We start from the raw sequence: 23,662 nt of genomic DNA on the forward strand, positions 1-23,662 counted from the left end.
TTATATTCGAACTCATCCGCAAAAGCTGTGAAACGCCTAATGTTTGGCCCTAAAATCGACCCCTCAGACTGATTCGTATATTGAGTTAGGAAAAAGGGGAGAATTAAATTCTAAGGCGAAGCCATAGTGACGACTTTTTTATTCCTAATTCCGATATCATGTCCAGAAAAGTGAATAGCCATAAATCGTGCCTCTGAGATTATTCCTCAGAGATTCCTTTGAAGACGTGACTATTTGCAAGTTTTCCCTCCCACAATATAATTTTGCATCAGTCTATTAGATCTGTAAAATATACATATAAGTTAAACAATAGTAGAAACCTATTATAGGAGATGTACTATCAAACTTTTAGCAATGTCAATGGAAATATTTATTTTAGTGACGCATTTTAAATTTATTGAAATATGTTTGAAGAATTTCATCGTATTAAGATTTAAGAAACAGATTTACAATCCAATTTCACCTTCACAGAATACGGCTTTCAGCAAATATTCTGTAACCATTGCCAAAAAAAAAACCGCGATAGCAGTGGAAAATAAAATTGCCTAATTATCTCCTCTTTAGCACAATGTAGACAACAAGCACCTTCTGCTTCAATATTCACAAACATATTTATCACATTGAATCACCAATTCAATCGAGAATTCACGACTGATAATTGTCATACCATTTTTACACAAAAATTATTTCACTTCATTCGGATAATTTTTGTTCTTTGATATTTACGTCACTGGATGTTCTAAGAACGAAATTTTAATAATCACATTCTTTTAGATCATCCCACAGAGTATGAAAATTTTGAATTCGTCGTATAGATAGAGCCCAGGAAAAACATACGTCTGACTTGAATGGCGGCTTTGAAGCAACTGAGAACCATCCGTTCATCGAAGACTTTTTTGCCAGAAATGAAACGACCAACTGATGTACACTGAAAGCATGGAAAATCGGCGGGAAAATGGTTTCACTTGTCGTACAATTCGCTTGGAAATACTTCATCCCCACTCTATTTTCCATGGAAACTTCCAATGATTTTCCAAAAACAGGAGAGATTGCCTTTCTCTCACTGGAATATGAGAGTTATTTAGATTCTTTAATGGTGATTATTGGGCAAAGAGATACATTCTTTATGTGGGAAACACAAAAGAACAAAAACTTAAAAATTTACTTGATACATTCTACGATCGGGTGGTGATAATGGATTTGACTAATAAACAAACACCCTGGGCGAATAGTGCGAATAACAAAAGGTGGTAATTTGTGTGAAGAAAGTAAATATATCAACACACAATTATGATATATACAATCCCATTCAAAATTTACAATGTATTTGCTATTCTCAGTGTTCAATGAAATTCACAACTCAATTATGTGGATATAATCCTGGAAGCAAACTACTTTGACAATTGATCAAGCAATTGATAGTATGGCATTTCCTATGAAACCCATATGCAAACCGAGTACTTCATCATTTTGTCAATTTTCAAAGGGGTCTGCAAAATGGCACACACAATCCAGGAATTTTAGACATTAAATAAAGTTCATAAAACACAAGTTCACTCTAGTTCAGAAAGCTTACATACTTATTTGGAATATCATCCTATTGATGGCCTTCTCTCAATTAGAAGAGATACTTGAGACAGGTTTGTTTTTCAGTATCTTGTCAATTTGTCGACCAACCGGAAAGCTAAAGATAAAAAAAAAATTACTTTCAATTTTATTTTTCAGAACTATTAAACTTCTGTCAAATAATCTATTCTGTATACTAACCTAATCACTGTTATAAACCATGAGCACATATGACTTGATTGCAACCCCCGAAATGACTTAGTCTTCCTTCGATAAATCAATTGAAGTCCCCAGTGATAATCAATCAGGCTTACATTAACAATAGCCGTATAGCCATTAAATAGTTCATACGATACTTAATTCCACAATTCACTTGACTATCACTGCTAATAAATTACAATACAAGTGATTAAAATACATCAGTGTACTTGGAAATTATCATATCAAACATCGATAGACAAAATTTTTTTTTGGAATCATACACATTTTTTACAAACTACACACACATATATAAATATATAATATCATTTATTGGAAAAAATTTCTCTGTTTTATTTTTGCTGTTGATTATCTGTTCTGATGAAATTATCCTGTATTATCCAATTTACCCATTTCACTTCTCTTGGACTGTGATATAAGCGGAAGCTTTTCAGTAGCTCGGCACGTGCGACCGCATACTCGTCTCACATCTATAGAAAAAATTACAATAAAATCACTCATGTGACTTCGTAGTAGCTGCTTCATTAGCCATCATGCAGAAAATTATGAGATTTTGTCTTACACATTTCATCCTCATTTTCGACTTTACTCGTAAAAGATTACATGAGAAAAGTTTCATTCATATTCTGCAAATCTCACTATAATTATGCAAAGGTAGGAGTGTCTGAGATATAACATATGTACATGCCTCATGTCAAGGGAAGATACACACAATTAGGACACACTTTAATTGTCAAAAAACTTTAGAAACACATTAGTTTGTGTACGTGAATTGTTGGCAAGGTGAATTTGTACACCAAAATATGTTCAACGACGACAAGGAACTGTGCATTAGCGGTGTGCAATGGAGCGAGTGAATTGAGAAACTTTACTTAAGAATTATAAATACATTTTCTTATCTACACTATACTAGATTGTACAGACGAAGTGAAAGCTTTTCGGGAGAAATATTTGTCACTAAATGTACATTTACATGCTAATTCATTTTTGCCAAATTTATAAAAATTCAGTTATTAGAATAGTTTAATTTGAAGAATATTGAAAAAGTTAATTAATTGTTTCACATAAAAGAAAGGAATAATTAAACAATCTCTGCTTGTACAAATGAATCTTTTATCATGCTGTCGCATCGCACAAACACCCCGTTCCACTTCTAATGGATACGTCGTTTTCAAGACACAGCTCAAGGCAACCATTGTTCCACTCACTGAATAATCCTGTTATATTCAGAATACAGGTCATTCGCTATGATATAACTCACATATCCTAAAACTCACAAGTTATCAATATCCAAGTGCCTCAAATACTACGTTTAGATTTCTCAAGTATATGTATGTATTAGCTTTCCATGCAGCAATTGCTCTTATACTGTCCCGAAATGTACAATGCAACACAAAGCGCCATACACATGCTATGTATGGCGATATTGGCAGAGTGTTGTGTGTTAGTAAATTATTTTCCGGGAAGACAATAATAAAGTAAATCCAGTATTCCATAAAGATTATCATTTCCTTCAATTTACCGTTTGCACACCAAGAAAGACTGGTTCAATTTTATTTTATTGTTATGCCACAAGCTTGGTGTCTAAGGAACAAATAAATAGCAGAAATATAATTTGGCAACGACGACGATTTCCCGTAACCGTCTTCTATTTCATTCTGTCCTTACCCTTGTGTAAGGTGATTTTCTGGAAAATCTCCACGAAACAAAATATGTACTACGTATGTATATTTGTTTTGTGTGTAGTATATAACTGTATGTACATAAAATAATCTTGTCATATAACTATATATATAAGTAACGGAGAGTATAGATTTATATTTTATATAACCAAAAAAATGTATTGTACTTATTCAGTATGAGAACCGATGACGTGCTTTAAAGATTCTATTTCGATTATCTATGTTTCACCACTTTTTTAAATACATAACCAGTAGGTAGGGCAAAAAGGCTTCAAGTGCTCAATTGTCAATATCATCAAAAAGACTTTACATTTGAAAAGAACCACGTGGAAGAGGAAGATTTATGGCAAAACCCACTATATTGAAGTTTACAAAGAAATGATTGAGTGATTAAATTCCAAGAAAATATTCATATTTACTCTAAATTCCAATCAGAATGGCATGTGCAGATCCTTGTCGTCAGCGTCTCATTTCATTTCAACGCTGTGTATTTGCACAGGGAAAATCTTTCAGAAAAAACCATGTCGTTTCCTAGAAAATTCCATGAAAAGTAAATCATCGGTTGTTACTCTATGACCCTTGACTCTCATCATATGTATAAAATTGACGAGCAGAAGTTTCTTTTGACGTTAGAAAATATTTGTATAATTATTCACATTATTAAAAAAAAATGCTCACATAAGCGAAAATTCCAAAATGCAGGTGATAAAAAAATTTGGAATAAAATAACACTTGCAAACAAACATCTATCTCACATACACATTGCATACATATGCACATATGTAAGAGTATTCATTTTAAGAAATGGAAAAATGAATGAATGAAAGCGTAGATTGAATATGTGGGTGGTTATATATTTTGGTCCAAAATGATGCTTCCAGTGAAGTGATATTTTAAAACATTAGCATCAAAAAGGTACTATTGCTAATTTACGGAAATTCTTTTGATATTCTGTTAAATCGAGAGCTACATCATTTTATAAATAAAACCCCTAAGAAATGTTATTTATAGAGCAAAAGCAATTTTTTGTAAATCGAACATAAAATCACCACACAACATACGTTTAACCTAATGAGATCTCGCTTGAAAATATAATAATATTTGGCGTGAGAAAACACCCCATGTATTTGTTTTATCAGTAGTATAATTTGCTTCGTCAACAAAGAGAGATATTGTATATGGAATTAAAAGTGAACTCAGTCTAACACATTAAATTAATCTGCTGAACTGCTATCAATTCTTTAGAAACAATAAATACTTTGAATCTGCATTTCAATACTGCATATAAAAAATAGATGAATATAATAAACTGATAATCGAGTTTCGTACTTGACTTTGTATATTTTTGACCTGATGAACAAGTCTGGCATGTTAGCTTTATTCCTTTGCATCAGCAAATTCTGAAAAGAGCTGAGAGTTCACAATGTAGAGACCACGAAAATTGTCTCACTCAAAAAAGACTCATATTTGATCAGCAGCATTGGGTTTTCCATCAACTGTTTTTCACATGATTCAATATGAAAGTATTTGGTGAAATTTCCACGGAACCAATACAAGTAAAAGAATTCAATCAGACACTTAACGTGCTGAAGATTCACTTTACATCTCTACATCGTTTCTCGACTTTCTCCAATTGCATATTACTGCAGTGGACCAAATCGTAGAAACTGGCAAGATTTCGACAGCATGCACAAGTCTGATGGTTTTCACCCACATTTCTCGGGATTATAAATAATTCGCTGATAAGCATTTTGCCCATAAAGTGGTGCGATGTTGAGTACAGCTGTGAGATGGAAGTCATAGAATGAGCTATCGTCACAGTTGCTCTGTATTGGTGAATAGAAGAAAATAATCATATCAATTTCGCTGCCGCCATACGATATTGACTTTGTTGCCACTACCACGCGTAAAAAAAGGTTTTTCGCATAGACAACACAGACAAGTGATATCATTTGAACCAATAAACGTTTATTGAGTTTTTTTCTTCGTCCTCCTTTCCGGATGCGCCGCCACTGTCATAACCCACTCGCACATCATTTGTCAACCTTCGGGGGTGGTTTTTATGAAGCGTATGTACAGTCATAAAGCTCTTTTCCGACATGAACAGCCCTTGGGCATTCGAACGTGATGCACAATATATCTCTACTCACCCACTCCATGCTCCACTTCTAATCTACATTTTATACTGAAACCGGCAGAGAAGATCCTGCGTTATATGAACCAATATTTTCAGTTAAATTCAACAGTATATGCTAAATTGTGCGAAAATAATGCACGCAGAAGGGTAACTGATTTGGATACGATGTACAATGAATGAATTACTGAAGCATAACATGATAAATAAAAAATTTTTAAAAAGCAATAAAAGTAAATTTCCGTTATCTAGATAGAGAGAAAATATATCCGGCTTCTTTTCCAATGTGACTTAACATCTCCGTTTATTTCACCCCTTGACCCGACCAGAAGTTCACATCAACATCAAAATGAAAGAGTAAACCAGTCGCATTTCCGAACGAAAAATTTGTTTATCCAAATAAAGTGGGTGAGGAAACGTTCATCAAATTGAATTTACAGACAATTACACATTTTCATCCCGCCATGCACTACAGCAGAGTATTGTTTTATTAATAAACGCTCAAGTGGCGTGGTTTGTTTACAAAATCAATCCTACAACGATAAGACCAGAACACAAGCATAGGTTCAGTGATTTGTGTAGAGTGCCAATTGTGGTAAAGATGCTGAAAAGTTGCTTATGTTTACTTATAACATGTGCTTATGTTATCGTTCTCGCCAGTGCTAAAGGTAAACAACAATTTAATATTAAATTAAGATTATATTATAATAATTATTTTATTTTTCACGTTGTGTGGCAGTTTAAAGCGGATGAGACTGGTAAGAGATTTTGCTCTTTTGACACTCAACTGTCCTTTTGGGATAATGAAATACAGATATACCTACACAAAGAGGGGAAATTTCCCTGAACTTCGAAAGGAAGATATGGCAGATCTCTCAATTGTGCTGAAGAACAGATGACTCTGAAGCATTTTCCTGGCACTTGCGCAATATTTCTCGAGGGAAAATTTATGCAGTCTCATCAAATTTTCGTTATAATCCTCTCTTGCCTCTTCATGTTTCCTGAGGAAGAAAAATTGAGATTGTTGAGAATTTGCCAAGAGATGAATATTACAATGGAAGCTTTTCTTATCTTATCTGACTGTATTACACAGAGACACAATCGTACAAAGAAATACAAGAGAGAAAATTTCTCAGTTCCCGTCTAACAGCGATCGTGAGTGGACACTCAGCGAATATTTGCAATGTGAAACTAAGTGTTTAGTGATATAGTTAAGGAGATGGATAAAAATCTGCCCAATAATCCGCGGGAAAATGCCAATTTTCTCTCAAGGATCACCTTTTTCTGGATGATTAATCTCTTCAAACTCGGTTATCGAAAATCTTTAGAACTCCGTGATCTCTACAAGCCCCTCGTTGACGACAGATCAGCAGTTCTGGGTGATCGTCTTGAAGAGTAATGATATAGATAAAAATATTAACCCTTATCTCACTATCACTTCCCACACAAGTTGAATTGCCAGCCAAATACACTGCAAATCAAGCAGCAAACCCACTTCTCCGCTTATCATTGTCATATTCTTCCCTCCAGAAAGTGGCAAGATCAGCTGCGAAGTGCTCCGGCGAGGCCGTCACTTATCAAAGCGATAGCAATCACGTTTTGGCGCGAGTACGTCTGTCTTGGCCTGATTGTTGTGACGAACGACTTCGTGATTCGCCTAGGGCAGCCGCTCTTACTCCGTCGACTTTTACTCTATTTTCGGTGATTAAATTAAATTGATTCACCAGCGTTAAGTGCTTTTGGTTTCATTCACAATTCCCGTATATTTGCAGGAACGACAGCAACATATCTCACACCGAAGCAATAGTCTGCGCCATTGGAATTATTACACTCAATGGATTGGGTGTCTTCACATCCAACCATATTACATTTTGCGGTTGTCACAACGGCATGAAAGTGCGTGTCGCAGTATGCAGTTTGGTGTACCGAAAAGCTTTGCGTTTGTCCAGAGCAGCTCTGGGCAATGTTGCTCCAGGAAAAGTCGTCAATCTCCTCTCAAACGATGTCAACCGATTCGATATGGTGTCCGTGTTTGTCAACTGGCTCTGGTCAGCACCTCTTCTGGCACTCACCATCGGATACATTCTGTACGAACTTGTGGGTGTACCTGCTCTTATTGGGATTGCCATAGTACTTATCGTAATGCCACTACAATGTAAGAAGAGCATTTTTGCAATATTTTAGAAAATACCTTAAATCATCATCAATCACAAAATGTTTATGATGATGATTTCAACTATTTACTATATTATTTTAATATTTTGTATTTCAGCCTTTACGGGACGCTTGGCATCAAAATATCGTTTACAAACAGCTTTGAAGACGGATGAAAGGGTGCGTTTTATAGATGAAGTTATTTCCGGAGTACAGGTGATTAAAATGTATGCATGGGAAAAGCCAATTGAAACATTAATCACGACAGCTCGAAAATTTGAGTTGTCGGTCATTAGGAAATGTGCCAATCTCAGAGGGATTTACATGGCCTTTTCCCTCTTTACAACGCGATTAGCCCTCTTTGGCGCAATGGTAGCAATGACTTTGCTCAAATACGAAATGACCGCAGCAAGGATATTTATGATCTCTGCATATTATAATATTTTGGGACATACAATGTCTCAGATGTTTGTTCGAGGAGTTGCTGAAGTATCTGAGGCAATGGTGTCGTTCAAGCGACTTCAACAGTTTCTAGAACTCGAGGAACACATTCCTCAGTGTATCGATTATCAGCAAAAGATGGAGGAAACTGATTCTTTACTGCATAAATTTCCTGTGCAGAGGAAAAATGAAGAATTGCTAATTGCGAATAATTTGTCCATTTCAATGAAAAATGTCAGATGTCGATGGGAAAACTCCATCAAATTTATCAACAATGAAAAAATTTTGTTCAACAATAAGAATCAACCAAATCTCGCAGACATTAATTTAGATATTAAAACCGGAACACTGGTAGGTGTAATAGGACCTGTGGGATCAGGAAAATCATCCCTTATTGAGGCACTACTTCACGAATTGCCCCCGGAATCTGGTAGTATTGCTATCAACGGACGAGTTCTATATGTTTCCCAAAATTCTTGGATTTTCGCCGCCACTCTTCAACAAAATATTCTATTTGGTCAGCCGATGAGACATGCTAGATATCAGCAAACTCTATCAGCTTGTGCTCTAAATGATGATCTCAAGCAGTTTCCGCAGGGAGACAGAACAATCATTGGAGAACGTGGATCGTCTCTATCAGGCGGCCAGAAAGCTCGAGTGAATCTTGCTCGTGCAGTTTACCAAGAGGCGGATATTTATCTATTGGATGATCCATTAAGTGCTGTAGATGCCCACGTGGGACGACAATTGTATGATGAAGTGATAGGTCCCAAGGGATTGCTACGCCACTCAACAAGAGTCCTCGTGACTCATCAAATCCATTTCCTCAAAGAGGCAGACTGGATAATTGAACTGAAAGAGGTATGGAAAATTATAAACGTTATGTGAAATGTGAAATTACAAATGATTTTATTTCAGGGCCGAATTCGGAGACAAGGATCTCCTTCTATCATTTTGGAAAATACAGAAGAAACTGTATCGTCGGAAAATACAAAAAATGAAAAAACAACTCGAGAAGTGAATGGCATACTTGATATACAGAACACAGACAAATTGCCAAGTTTAGAGTTGGAAAAAACATCAGAAGGAGTTATCGATGGTTCCATTATTCTTCAGTATCTGCGATCAGGAGCATCCATCTGTGTCCTGCTGGTTATTGTAATGCTTTTTCTGCAAACACAAATTATTGCCAGTGCTTCAGACTATATCGTGGCCATTTGGACTCACCAAGGAGAGTTTCATGAGCCTACTAACTACTATTTGATTCTCAATGGATGTCTTGTAGGCTCCATATTTCTGCTGGCCATTATAAGGTCAATTGGCTTCTATGAAATCTGCATAAAAGCATCGCAAGAACTACACAACTGCATGCTCAAGGGTGTCATAGGAGCAACGATGCATTTCTTTGAAACGAATCCCTCAGGGAGGATTCTTAATCGTTTCTCTAGAGATTTGGGATCTGTGGATGAGCTTCTCCCAAAAGTTCTCCTGGATGCCAGCCAGATGATATTGAGTATTTGTGGTGCAATACTCGTTACAGCCACTGTTAATCCTTTGTTCCTTATACCCATCGCTTTCCTAGGAATTGTGTTCATCACCGTGCGACAATGGTACCTGAAATCGTCCAGGAATATTAAAAGACTTGATGGAATAAGTAAGAATGAATATTTATATCAAAATTGAAAAGATTGAATTGAACTCATTCTTCCAGCACGTTCTCCAGTTTTCACTCACCTGGCTGCTTCCTTAAGTGGCTTGTCGACAATTCGAGCTTTTGGAACAGAAAACCGTCTTGTGGATGAATTTGACTCTCTCCAAGATGTGCACTCCTCTGCCTGGTATCTCTTTATTTGCTGCACCAGCGCTTTTGGGCAAGTTCTAGACTTTCTCAGTGTTATCTTCGTGGCAATTGTGACTTTTACATTTCTAATAGTAGACAATCGTAAGTATTTTCCGCAAAGGTTCATTTAATGTGAAAATTATCTAAATAATTCTATTTCCTCTATTCGGTATTGTGGAGAATTTAGAAATGATTGGAGACAAAGTTGGTCTGGCCATCACACAATCTCTCACCCTTACCGGCCTCTTAGGCTGGGGAATTCGTCAAACTGCTGCAACTTCCAATGCATTGATGTCGGTTGAGAGACTTTTGGAGTATAAACAACTTGAACCAGAGCCCGAACCAGTTATTCCATTGAAGCTAACAAAGTTCTGGCCACTTTGTGGTGAAATTATCTTTGACACTGTATTTTTAAAGTATCACAAAAATTCTGATCCCGTACTCAAGGGGATTTCCTTTAGAGTAGCTCCCAGAGAGAAAGTAGGAGTTGTGGGGCGCACTGGCGCTGGTAAGACTTCTCTGATTAGTGCCCTATTTCGCATGGCGACGGTTGAGGGAAAAATCATGATCGATGGAATAGATATATCATATTTGTCGCTTAACGATTTAAGATCTCACCTTTCCATAATCCCTCAAGATCCTGTCTTGTTCTCCGGAACACTGCGAAGTAATCTAGATCCCTTCGGAGAATACTCAGACGATGACCTCTGGCAGGCATTAAACGAGGTGGAGCTGAAAAGTATTGCATCTGACAAAAGTGGTTTGGACATGCCTGTTAAAGCAGGAGGAAATAATTTCAGTGTCGGCCAGAGGCAACTCATATGCCTGGCAAGAGCACTCCTGCGCAATAATCGAATACTGGTTCTCGATGAGGCCACAGCGAATGTTGATCCTCGCACAGATGCTCTCATTCAAAGAACAATCAAGGAAAGATTTAAAAATTGCACCGTCCTCACGATCGCCCATCGTCTCAATACTATCATGGACTCCAATCGCGTCCTTGTAATAAGTAATGGGATTATCGCGGAATTTGCAAGTCCAGATGATCTTCTTCAAGATCCCAACAGTATTTTCTCAAAATTACACAATAATTGTTGAGTGTGAAGAGTGAAAATTTACGAAAGATGAAACCTAATTTTACTTTATCTGTATGCCCCTCATTTTAGGACAATAAAGAAATTATTATGCAAAATCTCATCTTTTTGTGTGTCTTTTTGACAAAACTGGTCCTAACAAATACACTCCCATTCGACTATCGACATGGCTTATCACTGGGAATCCAATAAAAAGCCTGGTCATCACTTTTCCCTCTCAATTTGGTGTTGTTTGTGCAAGATTACAGTGCAAAGTTCACGATGGAGGCAAGGAGGCGTCAATTGCTTCCGAATCCCGGCATTCGAGAAAATTTTTTCTCATTGCTCACTTTCTATTGGAGTTACCCAATTATCGCGAAGGGATTTAGAAAAGTTATACAAGTGCGTGATTTGTGGCGACCCTGTAAACAACATCGATCAGAAGTGATTGGAAGTGAGCTGGAAACCAAATGGGATGACGTTAACAGGGAACGTATCAACTTTCGCCTCCCAAGGGCCTTGTTAAGGACATTCATCAAAGATTACTGGGCAACAGCTGGTCTAATGACCTTATCCATGTTTATTGCCCGTCTTGCCATACCAGTATATCTTTATCGGGCATTCTCTTACTTTCTTGATGAATCGATTAAATATCAAGATCAAGACGCTAGATATTGTGCATTCGGATTTCTTGCCATAGTAATCGCGAGTATCATCGTGAACAATCACAGCGCCTACTCAAATTTCTTCACGGGCCTGAAAATGCAAACGGCTCTTGGAAGTTTAGTCTACAAAAAAGTGAGTATTCCATCATCAAATAGAGCAATTGAATTAATAAACGGGACCAATTTTTTTTACTTTATTGAACATTTTAAGGCCCTCCGATTATCGATGTCGTCGTTGAAATCAAGTACTGTGAAATGTATTCAATATAGTCTCACTATGGATCCCGGCCGTTTGGATGTGATGTCATTCTATCTCCATTATTTATGGTTGTCTCCCTTGCTGTTCCTTGGACTTGGTTCAGTAATGTACGTGCAAATTGGAAAATGTGTGCTTCCTGGACTTGTGATAATTATTATGTTGGTGCCATCTCACGAAATCATCAGCAAGTGCTACACTCACTTCTTCGGAAGACTAGAGGCGAAATCAAGGCTGCGATATTTCAAAATGAAGGAAATTATCGACAATATTGAGATAGTTAAAAAACACGCTTTGGTCAAATATTTCATTGGGATTGTCTCAAAATTGAGGAATCAGGAACTGAGAGTCCTTCGCTATGGCATTTTTGGGCATGCCTTTCATGTGGTGCTGATGATCTTTACGTCCAGAATCGCTTTGCTCGCCACTCTTATTACTGTAATATTGACGAATAATCACTTCAATACCTTGTCATACGTCATACATTTATACTACTTCGACATCCTCACGATCGCCGTTACTCAAATCTTTACAAGAGCGATCAAGCAATTCTGCGAGACGATAAAATATCTCACGGAGGTCGAGGAATTTCTGGACCTGGAGGAAATGTCACATTTGCGTCAGGATAGAGGAAAGAAAAAGAAAAAGGACGTTCCTTTAGAATTTGATGATAAGTTTCCTGTAGCCTTGAAGAATGTGACCAGCACCTGGAACATGTTCCCCAAAGATGGTTTCAAGCTCAAGAAAATGACTGTAAAACTTAAGAAAGATGCACTTGTTTGCATTATTGGACCCCCTGAGTGTGGAAAAACTTCTCTGATTAACACCATTCTTCAGGAAATGTGGATCACTGGTCAGTATAGAAGTTATACTATGAATTACGTGCCTTATTTTACCTTTTACACTTCTCTTTGCAGAAGGACATGTTGCAGCAAATGGTCCATTTGGTTTTGCTCCTCAAGATCCATGGATATTCTCATCCACTGTCAGGCAAAACATTCTCTTTGGCAGTGCTTTGAATATGAAAAGGTATGAAAGTGTCTTGAAAGCATGTGCTCTACTCCCTCACGTAAATCAATTCCCGAGAGGAGATCTCACAATATTAAGCGAAGACGAAACTATCCTGTCCCTGCAACAGCAGCTCATCATCAATATAGCCCGAGCAGTCTACAAGAAATGTGATGTGTACATCTTCGATGACAATCTCACGGGGCTTAATACACCAACATCTCGGTACATTTTCGATCGTGTTCTGGGCTCTAATGGACTGCTAAAGAAATCTTTGAGAATCCTCGTCACCAATGAACTTGAGTACATCAATAAGGCAGATTTTTTGATTATCATGGATAAAAATGGAATTAAAAATACTGGACAGCCGTCAGATATCACTCTGAGTGAATTGTCCTATCTTACTCCGGCTGATGAAGATAAACGTAGAGAAGAATTGGAAAGAGAATACAAAAAACTTACTTTGGCAGACATATCTGGAATTAAGGAGGAAGATAAGAAATATTATGAAGAGTTGGACAATGATGACATCGAAGATACAGAGGGAAATGGATTTTTCAATGTGGAGTACTCATCAGGAAGATACAACTCCTTCTTTCGATATATTTATGAAGGAGTTGATTCATATCACCTCATTTTAGTAATGGTTGGTTTCCTTCTCGTGTACGCCATCATTGTATTTTCGGATCTCTGGTTGTCATTCTGGTAAGAATTTCTTGTAAAAATCATTAAATCATTAAATTATTAACTATTCCTCTTCTTTTAAGGGCGACTTTGGAAACCGCAATAACGGAAAGGGAAATAATATGTGCAACAGACAAATATTGCAATAGAGATTTGCTCAATTTATCCAAAAAGTTTACCTTCCACTATCACGGATTCTACGACATTTTTAAGCAAACTCAAAGCAGTATCAAAGAACATGTGAAATTCCTATTGTATTTACCGGAAACAGCTCCATGTGCTGTTGTCTATTCAATTGCCATCGCTGTAGCCTTCATTTTGTGCGTCATGATCAATATGTGCTTTTCACAAATATGCTTTAAGTCCAGCAAAAGTTTACATGAAAAGCTCCTCAATAAGATGTCATCAGCCACTTTGTCATTCTTCTACAGAACCCGAAAAGAAAAGATCCTAAAACTTTTTGATCAGGATATGAAAGTTATAGACAGTTTTGTTTCCACGTCTCTACTGGAGACTATAAATCTATTTTTATGGATTGGCGGCTGGATACTGAGCACATTATATGCAAGTTATGACTTCTCGTGTCCCATCGTTGGAATCTTCATCTTGTACTTCGCAATGCAATATCGACTGTTAAGGACTACAAAGAGACTAGGCCAAATTGAAGTGAAAATAAAAAACCGACTAACAAGACACTTGAATAGTAGCCTGAAAGCTGCCCATATAGTCAGAGCATTCCAAGTTGAGAACGAAGTGTTGGAAGATTTTTATAACCTGCAGGATGTACATACTTCCACAATTTCAACATTCCTCATAACAACATCTGCATATTCCGTCATATTAGAAATACTTTGCATGGGTGGAGTTGCCGCAATTACTATAAGTTTCTTCTCAGGAATCATAGGTACATTTAATCTGGATTTGTAACAAAGAAACCTTGCTTACACATTAATTCATATCTTTTCAGACATCCCAAAACATCTTATGCCCTTCATTCTCGTACAACTAATTGGCTTCACGGGAATGCTGGGGTGGTCACTTAAGCAAACAGCCTCGTCAGCCAGTGAATTAACTTCAGTTGATCGGATCTTAAAATATTGTAACGTGCAACAAGAGATGGATCCAGAAAATCCTGAGAAGATCCGACGAAATTGGCCGGAGTACGGAAGAATCGTTTATAAAAATGTCTCAGTAGTCTACGAACACGATTTGTTGGGAATCCACGATGTAACATTCAACTTTAGAGCTCGAGAAAAAATCGCAATCGTGGGAGATAGTGGTTCGGGCAGGACATCCTTCGTGAATGCAATATATCGAATTGGACTCCAAAAAGGAACTGTTGAGATCGATAGAACAGATATTAGCAATATTTCCATGGAAGACATCCGCTCAAACATAATGACCATTACTAAAACACCCGCAATTTTTTCTGGCACCATTAAGAGGTGAGAAATTTAATGATATAAAAATTAGTTTCAATTTAATTCACTCATCATTCTTATTTCATTGCAGCAATTTGGATCCTTTTAACGAATACCAACTCAGTGATATACGATATGCTCTCGAGGCAGTTCATCTTGGTGACTTGGATCTTGATGAAGAAGTACACGATGATGGGGATAACTTGACTCTTCAGACTTGTCATCTTCTCACCTTCGCTAGGGCAATTCTTCGTAATAACCGTATTATCATTCTGGATGAAGCAATGGCAAATATGGACCCAGAGTATGTAAATTAAATCTCCATCTCTACAGCACATTCTCACACTTTTTTCTAATATTTAATAGGACAATTGAAATAGTTCAGACAATTATCGAGGAATATCTGAATGAAAACACAATATTTACCATCACCGACCAGCTCGAGCATATCATGTACTCCGACAGTGTTTTTGTCCTTAAGCAGGGAAAAATCATCGAACAAGGTCTGCCCTATACTCTTCTACAGAAGAATAATGGACATTTTCGCAAGATGGTTCATGCCTACAAAAAAGTTTCCCCGGACGACTTAATTGCAATCGCCACTACGAAAGTCCAAAAACACCCTTATTTGATAATTAACTAAAACTATCACTGTTCTATTTTACTTGTCTGTACTAAATTGATGTGAAATGATTAACAGTGTGATCACTTAATGTTTTTAAAGCATCTCGAAATGCGTATAATTGTATTCTATGATTAATTAAAGTATAAGAGCATGAAATTCTTGAGTGTTCCTTATTTGAATGATGATTATTATGATATGACATCAGCTATTGCTTTATTTGATGAAAAACAATTGTGTATTTACTTGCCTATTTATTTTATATAAGATTGCTTTTGGCCAAGAGTTGATAATCGTGATACGAGATTTTTCACATTTATATTATTTTAATCCGATAAATGTTATCAGTTTAATTTTTATATTTACAAAACATACATAATTTTGACCTTAGAATATTCAGATCATTCATGATATGACTTCAACAGTTGCAATATTTAGTCTTTTCCATCTTATCTTCGAGCAATATGCGGTATACGCTTGAATTGTTTTACAGTTCCTTGCTAGTCAATTGAAGTGCGGTCGGAGACAATTATAATTCATTGCTTGTAGGCAGTCGTTATGTGTCGGCCTCCATCGATTTCAGTATCAAATGCAAAATAATTAAGCTCATATCCCTGACAATGACCAATTGATTGTAATTGAAAGAAATACACATCAAAGTGTGATTGTTTCATAATCGATTCAATGATCTCTCTTGCACTTCAATTGAGCGAGTTGAGCGCGAGGTGTGCGTCACTATAAGGCACACCATGTTCAGAATTCTGAACAGTGGCGTTTAGATGCTAATTTCACACATTCTCCGTTAGCACTATCTTATCAACAGGTGACAGCGACGTTTTCAGTGTATTGTTGCGTGGGCCTCTGAAGAGCTCTATGTGGCATTGTAACCGCAGAACTCCCATTATTCCCCCTACAGTCACATCGGCATACAATCAAAGCGAATTCCCCAGTTTCTCGAGCTAGCGCCAGCGTTGAGAACACTCAACTCGACACTCTTCGTCAGTCGGCAATTGGATTTGGTTTGGGATAGCAGCCAAACTCGGGATCGATAGCAATAAAGTCTTTCACGGCATTCATTCCCTTTCGAGAGTGTATTTCTTGTGAGTGTATGCGGCAGTAAATTATTAAATATAAAACATTTCTTTCTCCTCTTATCGTACAGCTAGTGTGAATTGCCGATATTGTGAAATACAACCGCTGAAAATTTGCCATCTCACGCATCCCGCGATACAGTGTAGTGATTTTTTTTAAGACTCCACTGTGTAACCTTGAGTTGGTATGCTTTTTTCTGTATCTGTTTCTATCATAAATCTATAGAGCGGCTCGAAAAAGAGAGGAAACACTATATGATTAGGTGATTCTGCTACACGTTTATGAATTAACATATGTGTATGTAGTTGAGCTAAAATTTAATGCACTGTGTATTCTGGTAATGTATAAAGTCACTGTTTGTTAATCATTTTTATCAGCCAGTAATAGATACAGCGCGTCAACGCGGAGTGCTCAAGATTATCATAGTGCAAGAAATGAATGTCACCAGTGTAAACATATAAAAATCCAAACGTTACATAAACGAATTTGTTTGTGTGTTCCAAATAGGACAAATGTACGAAGCTTTCCGATCATAAAAAGCTCATAAAGTTCGACAAGTGTGTTAAAGCGTTTTTTAAATAGATATACATATAGTTAAGGGCCAACCTATTGAGTATAAAGTGTAAAAAATCGGTTGTGATCTTATGTGCTTCGAAGCCCACTCGAAATGGAAGCTGCTCACAGAACTCTACTCCCAAATCCAAGAGAGAAAGCCAATATAGTGTCAGTTCTTACCTTCTGGTGGACTATTAAACTCTTCAAGAAGGGCTACCAAAAAGTTCTTGAACTAGAAGATTTATTCCGACCTCTCACCGAAGACAATTCTGAGGTTCTCGGTGATCGTTTGGAAAGGTGAGTGTTTGCTTAGAAATTTTTACAATTCAATAAGTAGATTAAAATACTTATCATAAATTACGATGATTTGCTATTTCAATTCCATTCTATTTGATGAACTCTCATATAATATGGATGAAGAATCGCTCTTGAATTGTGGAGACAAAAGCCTTAACAACGTAGTACAGAGACAATCAGCTGAAAAGGCGATACCTTATCACCTTGTTAATTAATTTATGAAAGAAAAGTGACTTTCTGATATCTAGTAATCGTGTATGTAATGGTTGATACTCATGCTCAAAGTAATTACTGTAAACAAAAACACTATTTAAGATATACATACAGATAGAATAAACTCCGCGAATTTCAACCTTCTCCTCATTCTGCATGATTTGCGATGTATGTTGAAATTGGAAACTAAATAAATCTATTTTTACTGATCGCTACACACATTCTGACTCAAATTTATCTGGATCTGGCTTCTATTGCATCTGTAGACACAACAATAACTTCTTCAACCATTGCGTTTCCATTTTTTACAAGTCTGATGAATTTTACTTTGCTTTAATAGTATTAAAAAGTATATTTCCTTATACATATGTATGCATGCATACTTATTCAGATAATTAAGATAAAACCATTCATACATGCAAAATTGCTGAACTCGCAGCCAGTGTCACATGAATGTGAATCGAGATTATATTGTCTTAAAAATGTGTAACATGGTCATCTGGAGCCTTGATTAGATTTTGTCTTAAAGAGCTTTTTTCAATGGCAATGTGCCCTATTTTGATTTTGGAATTGAGTTTACGATAAAAATATTACGTTTACCAAATTGTATGTTCTATGTGACATTGAAAGATTTTAGCGGCAGATAGCAATCCAATCATTAATAATTAGCATTATTCAGCATTATTTAGTGTTTAAGAACAGCTCATTTAATCCATTCTCGATTTCCTTAATTTCTCATCAACTATCTATATTTTTTTCTTGGAAAATTATTGTTTCTTTTGAGGTTCTTTCCACTGAAAAAAAGAACGAACAGAAAAACCTTACAATAGTAATATTTTATTAGTTAACTATGTTAAATCAGAGAAGGCATTAAAATACAAAGCATTGTAATTTAAATATAAGTTTGTCTCTTATTTCTCCCAAGATTTTGCTTGAATCGAATTAACAATGTACATAATGTACTATAATCAGAATACGAGATTATACACTTTTGTGGACTTTAGAGAGTTCTTAACATTCCCGTTTGTTGTATTAAGAAAATGATGGAATAAAATGAAAATTATAGTCTCCACATCTACAAGTCATCAGACTGTAGGTATTTGACTGTATTATTTCCTAGAGACATGCGGAGACACTGAAATGCAACACACCCATGAAATGAAAATTAAAATAAAGCAAAAAGATTATGAAAATGAGCACACAGTGTGAATTGTAAATATTTCTTCTATTCATTCTCAGAAAATGGAACGAACAAGTGAAAAAATCAAATGGCAATCCATCTCTCATAAAAGCTGTGGCATTGACTTTCTGGAGAGAGTACAGTTTAATGGCACTTCTCGTAATTGTGAATGAAACTGCAGTACGACTTGGACAACCGATTCTACTGGGGCGTTTACTCATGTACTTCAGGTAGAGAGCATTGAACTAATAAGTAGTTACAAAAAGTTATTGTACTGAGATAACACATTTTCACATGATCTTTGAATGATGATTTACTTGATCTTTTTCAGGCCCGATAACGATATGTCGCACAAGGAAGCTCTTCTGTGTGCTGGAGGTATCGTAGGACTAAGTCTGTTCTACACAATTACCGTGAATCAGTACATATTTGACGCCTTTTACTATGGAATGAGAGTGAGAGTTGCCATGTGTAGTATTATTTACCGCAAAGCATTAAAGCTCTCCCGGACCGCGCTGGGAGATACAGCACCAGGGAAGGTGGTGAATCTGCTATCCAACGACGTGAATCGCTTCGATCTGGTATCCGTTTTTATTCACATGATGTGGGCTTCTCCACTTATGGCCATCGTCGTAGGATATTTGCTATGGATTGAAGTCGGCTGGGCGGGAATCGTAGGAATAATTGTGGTCTTCACTGTCGTGCCTTTACAATGTAAGATTAGAATTTTTCACAATCATATAATATTCACTCATACTTTTCTTCACCAACAGCCTACACCGGAAAGCTGTCATCAAAGTTCCGTCTTCAGGCTGCTCTTAAAACTGATGAGAGAGTGCGTTTCATGGATGAAATTATCTCAGGTGTTCAGGTTATCAAGATGTATGCATGGGAGAAACCCTTTGCTAAGCTAATCTCCGCCACACGAAAACTGGAATTAAAGATCATCCGAAATAGTGCCTTCGTGAGAGCTATTTATATGACTTTTTTGCTCTTCACAACACGCATGGCACTCTTCTGCACCATGTTAACAATGGTCCTAATGGACAACGACATTACGGCTGCCCGAGTGTTCGTCATCTCGGCATACTTCAATATTTTAGCCTATACAATGTCACAAATGTTTGTGCGTGGTGTAGCGGAAATCGCTGAAGTACTTGTGGCACTGAGACGCTTGCGAATGTTTCTCATGTACGAGGAGCGCGATGACTATACTTGCCGATCGAGAATTGTAAAAGACTCGAAGAATGGCGCACCCCTTGATTTTGCTAAGACTCTCAACAGCTACGACGATCCATCCAGGGAATATCTGGTTTCTGTGAAAAATGCCACGGCCAAATGGAAAATGCCAGAAAAGCCTGGCAAACAGAAGAAAAAATCACATAAGGAGGAAAAACCTGTTCCAGAGAAATCCATTGACGGTAGCGTGGATTGGCAAGCTCCAACCCTTGATAACATTTGTCTGGAGTGTAAGAAGGGGAATTTAATTGGGATTGTAGGTCCAGTCGGAGCTGGAAAGTCCTCGCTATTACAAGCAATTCTTAAAGAATTACCACTGGAAAGTGGATCGGTTCAATGCCATGGAAAATTGTCTTATGCCTGCCAAGAGCCTTGGGTATTTGCCGCCTCTATCAGGCAAAACATTCTCTTCGGTGAAGAAATGGACAAAGATCGTTACGAGGCTGTGATTAAGGCATGTGCACTCAACCATGATCTTGAGCAATTTCCAGCTGGTGATCAAACTGTTATTGGGGAACGTGGAGCCTCTCTATCAGGTGGCCAAAAAGCAAGAGTGAGTCTGGCGAGAGCAGTTTACCGCCGAGCCGACATTTACCTATTTGATGATCCCCTGAGTGCTGTGGATGCTCATGTAGGTCGCCACTTATTTGACCAGGTGATCGGACCGCGAGGCCGCCTAGGATCGAGAAAGATCACCCGCATTCTAGTCACCCATCAGGTGCACTTTCTCAAGGATGCCGACTGGCTGGTCGTTCTGAAAGATGGCCAGATCGAGGTACAAGGACCACCGTTAGAAGTCTTTCGAAGCGGAATTGATTTTGCCAAACTCCTAAATGCCGAGGATGGTCTCGAAGAAGAACAATCTGAGGGAGGACCAAAGTTCAGAAGACAGCAATCAGTGTCATCCTCAAGATCAATGTCATCCAGGAACTCCTTGAGTTCCGATGATGAATCCATGGAAATGGTGGAAGGAAATAAGGACGGAGAAAAAGAACCTGCGATGGTGTCTATGGAGGCAACTTCCAAGGGTAAGGTTAAGGGATCAATCTTCTACAACTACCTTAAAGCTGGTGGAAACTGGTGTATTTTGTCTGTCATGCTGATCCTCTTTATCATTACCCAATTCATGGCTAGTGCCTTTGATTACTTCATCGCCTTCTGGACATCACAAGAAGAACTTCGAGATATGTACAATCCAACTCTTGAAGCCGACTTTATGATAGCTAATAACTCTATCAAAGTTGTCGAATCCGATGACATTCCAAACCTCTTGGATACAGAAATTTGTATCTACATAGCAGGAGGACTAGTAATGTCACTATTTGTCTTCGGTCTGATAAGATCTCTGGGCTTCTATACGATGTGCATAAAAGCATCACAAAAGCTTCACGATGGAATGTTTAATGGCATAATTTCAACCACAATGCGATTCTTCGACACCAACCCATCTGGCAGAATTCTAAATCGCTTCTCAAAGGATCTCGGATCAACAGATGAACAACTGCCAAAGGCGATTCTGGACGCTACCCAGATTAATCTGAGCATGTTTGGAGCTATAATAGTAGCTACAACAGTTAATCCACTCTTTCTTGTTCCCATCGCTGGTCTCACTGCGGTTTTCTTATTCATAAGGAAAATCTACTTGAAAACCTCAAAGAACATTAAGCGTATGGATGGCATCACGAGATCTCCAGTGTTCACCCATCTGGGAGCATCCCTCATGGGATTACCTACAATTCGTGCCTTTGGAGCGCAAGAGGTTCTCGTGAAGGAGTTTGACGCTCTTCAGGATACGCACACAGCATCTTGGTACATGTTCATCTCATCAAGTGGAGCCTTCGGCTACGTGATGGATCTTCTATGTGTCATATTTATTTTCTTCGTTACGTTCAGTTTTCTACTTATAGAAAACGACACAATGGGCGACCAAGTGGGTTTGGCTATCACACAGGCAATGGCCCTCACAGGATTCCTACAGTGGGGAATCCGACAGAGTGCCGAAGTAGCTAATCAACTCATGTCCGTAGAGAGGGTGATGGAGTATCGAGACTTAGTGCCGGAGAAGCAACCTGAAAAGCCCCAAGACTTGCCAAAAGACTGGCCAGAGAATGGCAAATTGCAGATGACGAGTGTCGTTTACAGATACTTCAAAGAGGCCGATCCAGTATTAAAAGGCGTAAATTTGTTCATCAGGGCCAAAGAGAAAATTGGAATCGTGGGAAGAACCGGGGCTGGGAAGTCCTCGCTTATAGGAACTCTTTTCCGCCTTGCAGAGGTCGAAGGAGATATTGAGATTGATGGAGTAAAAACAGACCAAATTACACTACAGCAGCTGCGTTCCAAAGTCTCAATAATTCCACAAGATCCTGTTCTTTTCTCGGGTACCCTCAGAAGGTAAGTCATGTATAAATTAGAGGAGAAATTTTTCTTATCTGTTAATACATTTTAAGTGTGCAAAAATTATAAATCGTGAGCTGAATGGTTTCAAATTGAAAATAAAAAATTATCACTTCAGGAATTTGGATCCGTTCGAGGAATACAAAGATGCCTTATTATGGCAAGCCCTTGAGGAAGTGGAGCTAAAAGATATTGCAAGTGGCCCTTTGGCATTGCAAGCTGAAGTTCTCGCTGGTGGAAGTAACTACAGCGTTGGGCAGCGACAGCTAATTTGCCTGGCCAGAGCTATTCTGCGCAACAATAAGATTCTAGTTCTCGATGAAGCGACAGCAAACGTGGATCCCAAGTAAAACCAGTTTGACTTAGCATTTCTGAAAGTATGAGCCCTAAAGTGAATTTCTCTTCCAGCACCGATGCCCTCATTCAGCAGACAATCAGAAGCCGCTTCGCCGACTGTACAGTTTTGACGGTGGCTCATCGCCTTCACACAATTATGGACTCCGACCGCGTTCTGGTCATGAATGATGGACTTGTAGGCGAATTTGATGCGCCACATATTCTACTTCAGAACACCAACGGTCTCTTCCGCGAAATGGTCAATGCTACAGGACCTCAAGAATCTGAACGACTCATGAGAATAGCTAGAGACACATTTGAATCGAATTCTAAATGACTTTGTAATATTTCTAGGGAGATATAATATAATAATTGTGCCTTAAATATCTAAAGCACCTCAAGTATTCATGGGATTTTAAGGTGTCTGACTTGCCACGACACCAACAACAGGGAAATTTAGATTCAATGCTATATTTTCAGATGAGAGCATTTTGATAAAGGGGAAATATATACACGTTTGGATTTGTTGTACCTCCTTACCTGAAATAAATCTCAAGTAAATCTATTTCTTAATACCGTTGAACACTA

The 23,662-nt window shown here is 37.7% G+C and overlaps 4 protein-coding genes across 6 annotated transcripts in view; 3 read left to right on the forward strand and 1 right to left on the reverse strand.

Moving 5' to 3' along the window:
- LOC132255611 (relaxin receptor 2) overlaps nucleotides 1–855 on the reverse strand; it is a 53,605-nt gene extending 52,750 nt beyond the window's left edge. For both annotated transcript variants that reach the window (XM_059751721.1, XM_059751713.1), the window contains exon 1: nucleotides 668–855. The gene's annotated coding sequence lies outside the window, so the exon portion shown is untranslated. The remainder of the gene's footprint in view (nucleotides 1–667) is intronic.
- A 5,778-nt stretch (nucleotides 856–6,633) lies between these two features.
- On the forward strand, nucleotides 6,634–11,210 carry LOC132257029 (probable multidrug resistance-associated protein lethal(2)03659). The gene is made up of 7 exons (XM_059753712.1): nucleotides 6,634–6,996; nucleotides 7,132–7,302; nucleotides 7,374–7,756; nucleotides 7,874–9,057; nucleotides 9,115–9,850; nucleotides 9,908–10,138; nucleotides 10,224–11,210. The coding sequence occupies exons 1-7, from the start codon at nucleotides 6,821–6,823 to the stop codon at nucleotides 11,132–11,134; spliced, it is 3,792 nt and encodes a 1,263-aa protein (XP_059609695.1). The 5' UTR covers nucleotides 6,634–6,820; the 3' UTR covers nucleotides 11,135–11,210.
- A 144-nt stretch (nucleotides 11,211–11,354) lies between these two features.
- Nucleotides 11,355–15,922, forward strand: LOC132256469 (probable multidrug resistance-associated protein lethal(2)03659). Its single transcript, XM_059752904.1, has 7 exons — nucleotides 11,355–11,907; nucleotides 11,986–12,883; nucleotides 12,948–13,743; nucleotides 13,806–14,626; nucleotides 14,690–15,167; nucleotides 15,235–15,447; nucleotides 15,510–15,922. The coding sequence occupies exons 1-7, from the start codon at nucleotides 11,392–11,394 to the stop codon at nucleotides 15,784–15,786; spliced, it is 3,999 nt and encodes a 1,332-aa protein (XP_059608887.1). The 5' UTR covers nucleotides 11,355–11,391; the 3' UTR covers nucleotides 15,787–15,922.
- Nucleotides 15,923–16,754: 832 nt separating this feature from the next.
- Nucleotides 16,755–23,647, forward strand: LOC132260015 (ATP-binding cassette sub-family C member 4-like). 2 transcript variants are annotated; one of them, XM_059757925.1, is made up of 7 exons: nucleotides 16,755–17,041; nucleotides 17,235–17,709; nucleotides 19,162–19,332; nucleotides 19,434–19,816; nucleotides 19,876–22,735; nucleotides 22,857–23,084; nucleotides 23,147–23,647. In XM_059757925.1, exons 2-7 carry the CDS (start codon nucleotides 17,525–17,527, stop codon nucleotides 23,409–23,411), a joined length of 4,092 nt encoding a protein of 1,363 aa, XP_059613908.1. In that variant the 5' UTR covers nucleotides 16,755–17,041; nucleotides 17,235–17,524; the 3' UTR covers nucleotides 23,412–23,647. The 2 variants fall into 2 exon arrangements, with proteins under 2 accessions (XP_059613908.1, XP_059613900.1); XM_059757917.1 differs by having other exon boundaries at nucleotides 16,755–17,709.
- The last annotated feature ends 15 nt before the right edge of the window (nucleotides 23,648–23,662 follow it).

The sequence above is a fragment of the Phlebotomus argentipes genome, unplaced genomic scaffold (assembly GCF_947086385.1).
Source record: "Phlebotomus argentipes unplaced genomic scaffold, Phlebotomus argentipes genome assembly contig_6, whole genome shotgun sequence".
Classification (NCBI taxonomy): Eukaryota; Metazoa; Arthropoda; class Insecta; order Diptera; family Psychodidae; genus Phlebotomus; species Phlebotomus argentipes.

Coding starts and splice junctions, on each gene's coding strand:
- LOC132257029 (XM_059753712.1), top strand. CDS start 6,821: ATGGATAAAAATCTGCCCAATAATCCGCGGGAAAATGCCAATTTTCTC. Junction 7,303..7,373: donor CGACTTTTACTCTATTTTCG/GTGATTAAATTA, acceptor GTATATTTGCAG/GAACGACAGCAACATATCTC. Junction 9,851..9,907: donor TAAAAGACTTGATGGAATAA/GTAAGAATGAAT, acceptor TCATTCTTCCAG/CACGTTCTCCAGTTTTCACT.
- LOC132256469 (XM_059752904.1), top strand. CDS start 11,392: ATGGAGGCAAGGAGGCGTCAATTGCTTCCGAATCCCGGCATTCGAGAA. Junction 15,168..15,234: donor TTTTCTGGCACCATTAAGAG/GTGAGAAATTTA, acceptor ATTTCATTGCAG/CAATTTGGATCCTTTTAACG. Junction 15,448..15,509: donor ATGGCAAATATGGACCCAGA/GTATGTAAATTA, acceptor AATATTTAATAG/GACAATTGAAATAGTTCAGA.
- LOC132260015 (XM_059757917.1), top strand. CDS start 17,525: ATGGAAGCTGCTCACAGAACTCTACTCCCAAATCCAAGAGAGAAAGCC. Junction 22,736..22,856: donor TTCTCGGGTACCCTCAGAAG/GTAAGTCATGTA, acceptor TTATCACTTCAG/GAATTTGGATCCGTTCGAGG. Junction 23,085..23,146: donor ACAGCAAACGTGGATCCCAA/GTAAAACCAGTT, acceptor TTTCTCTTCCAG/CACCGATGCCCTCATTCAGC.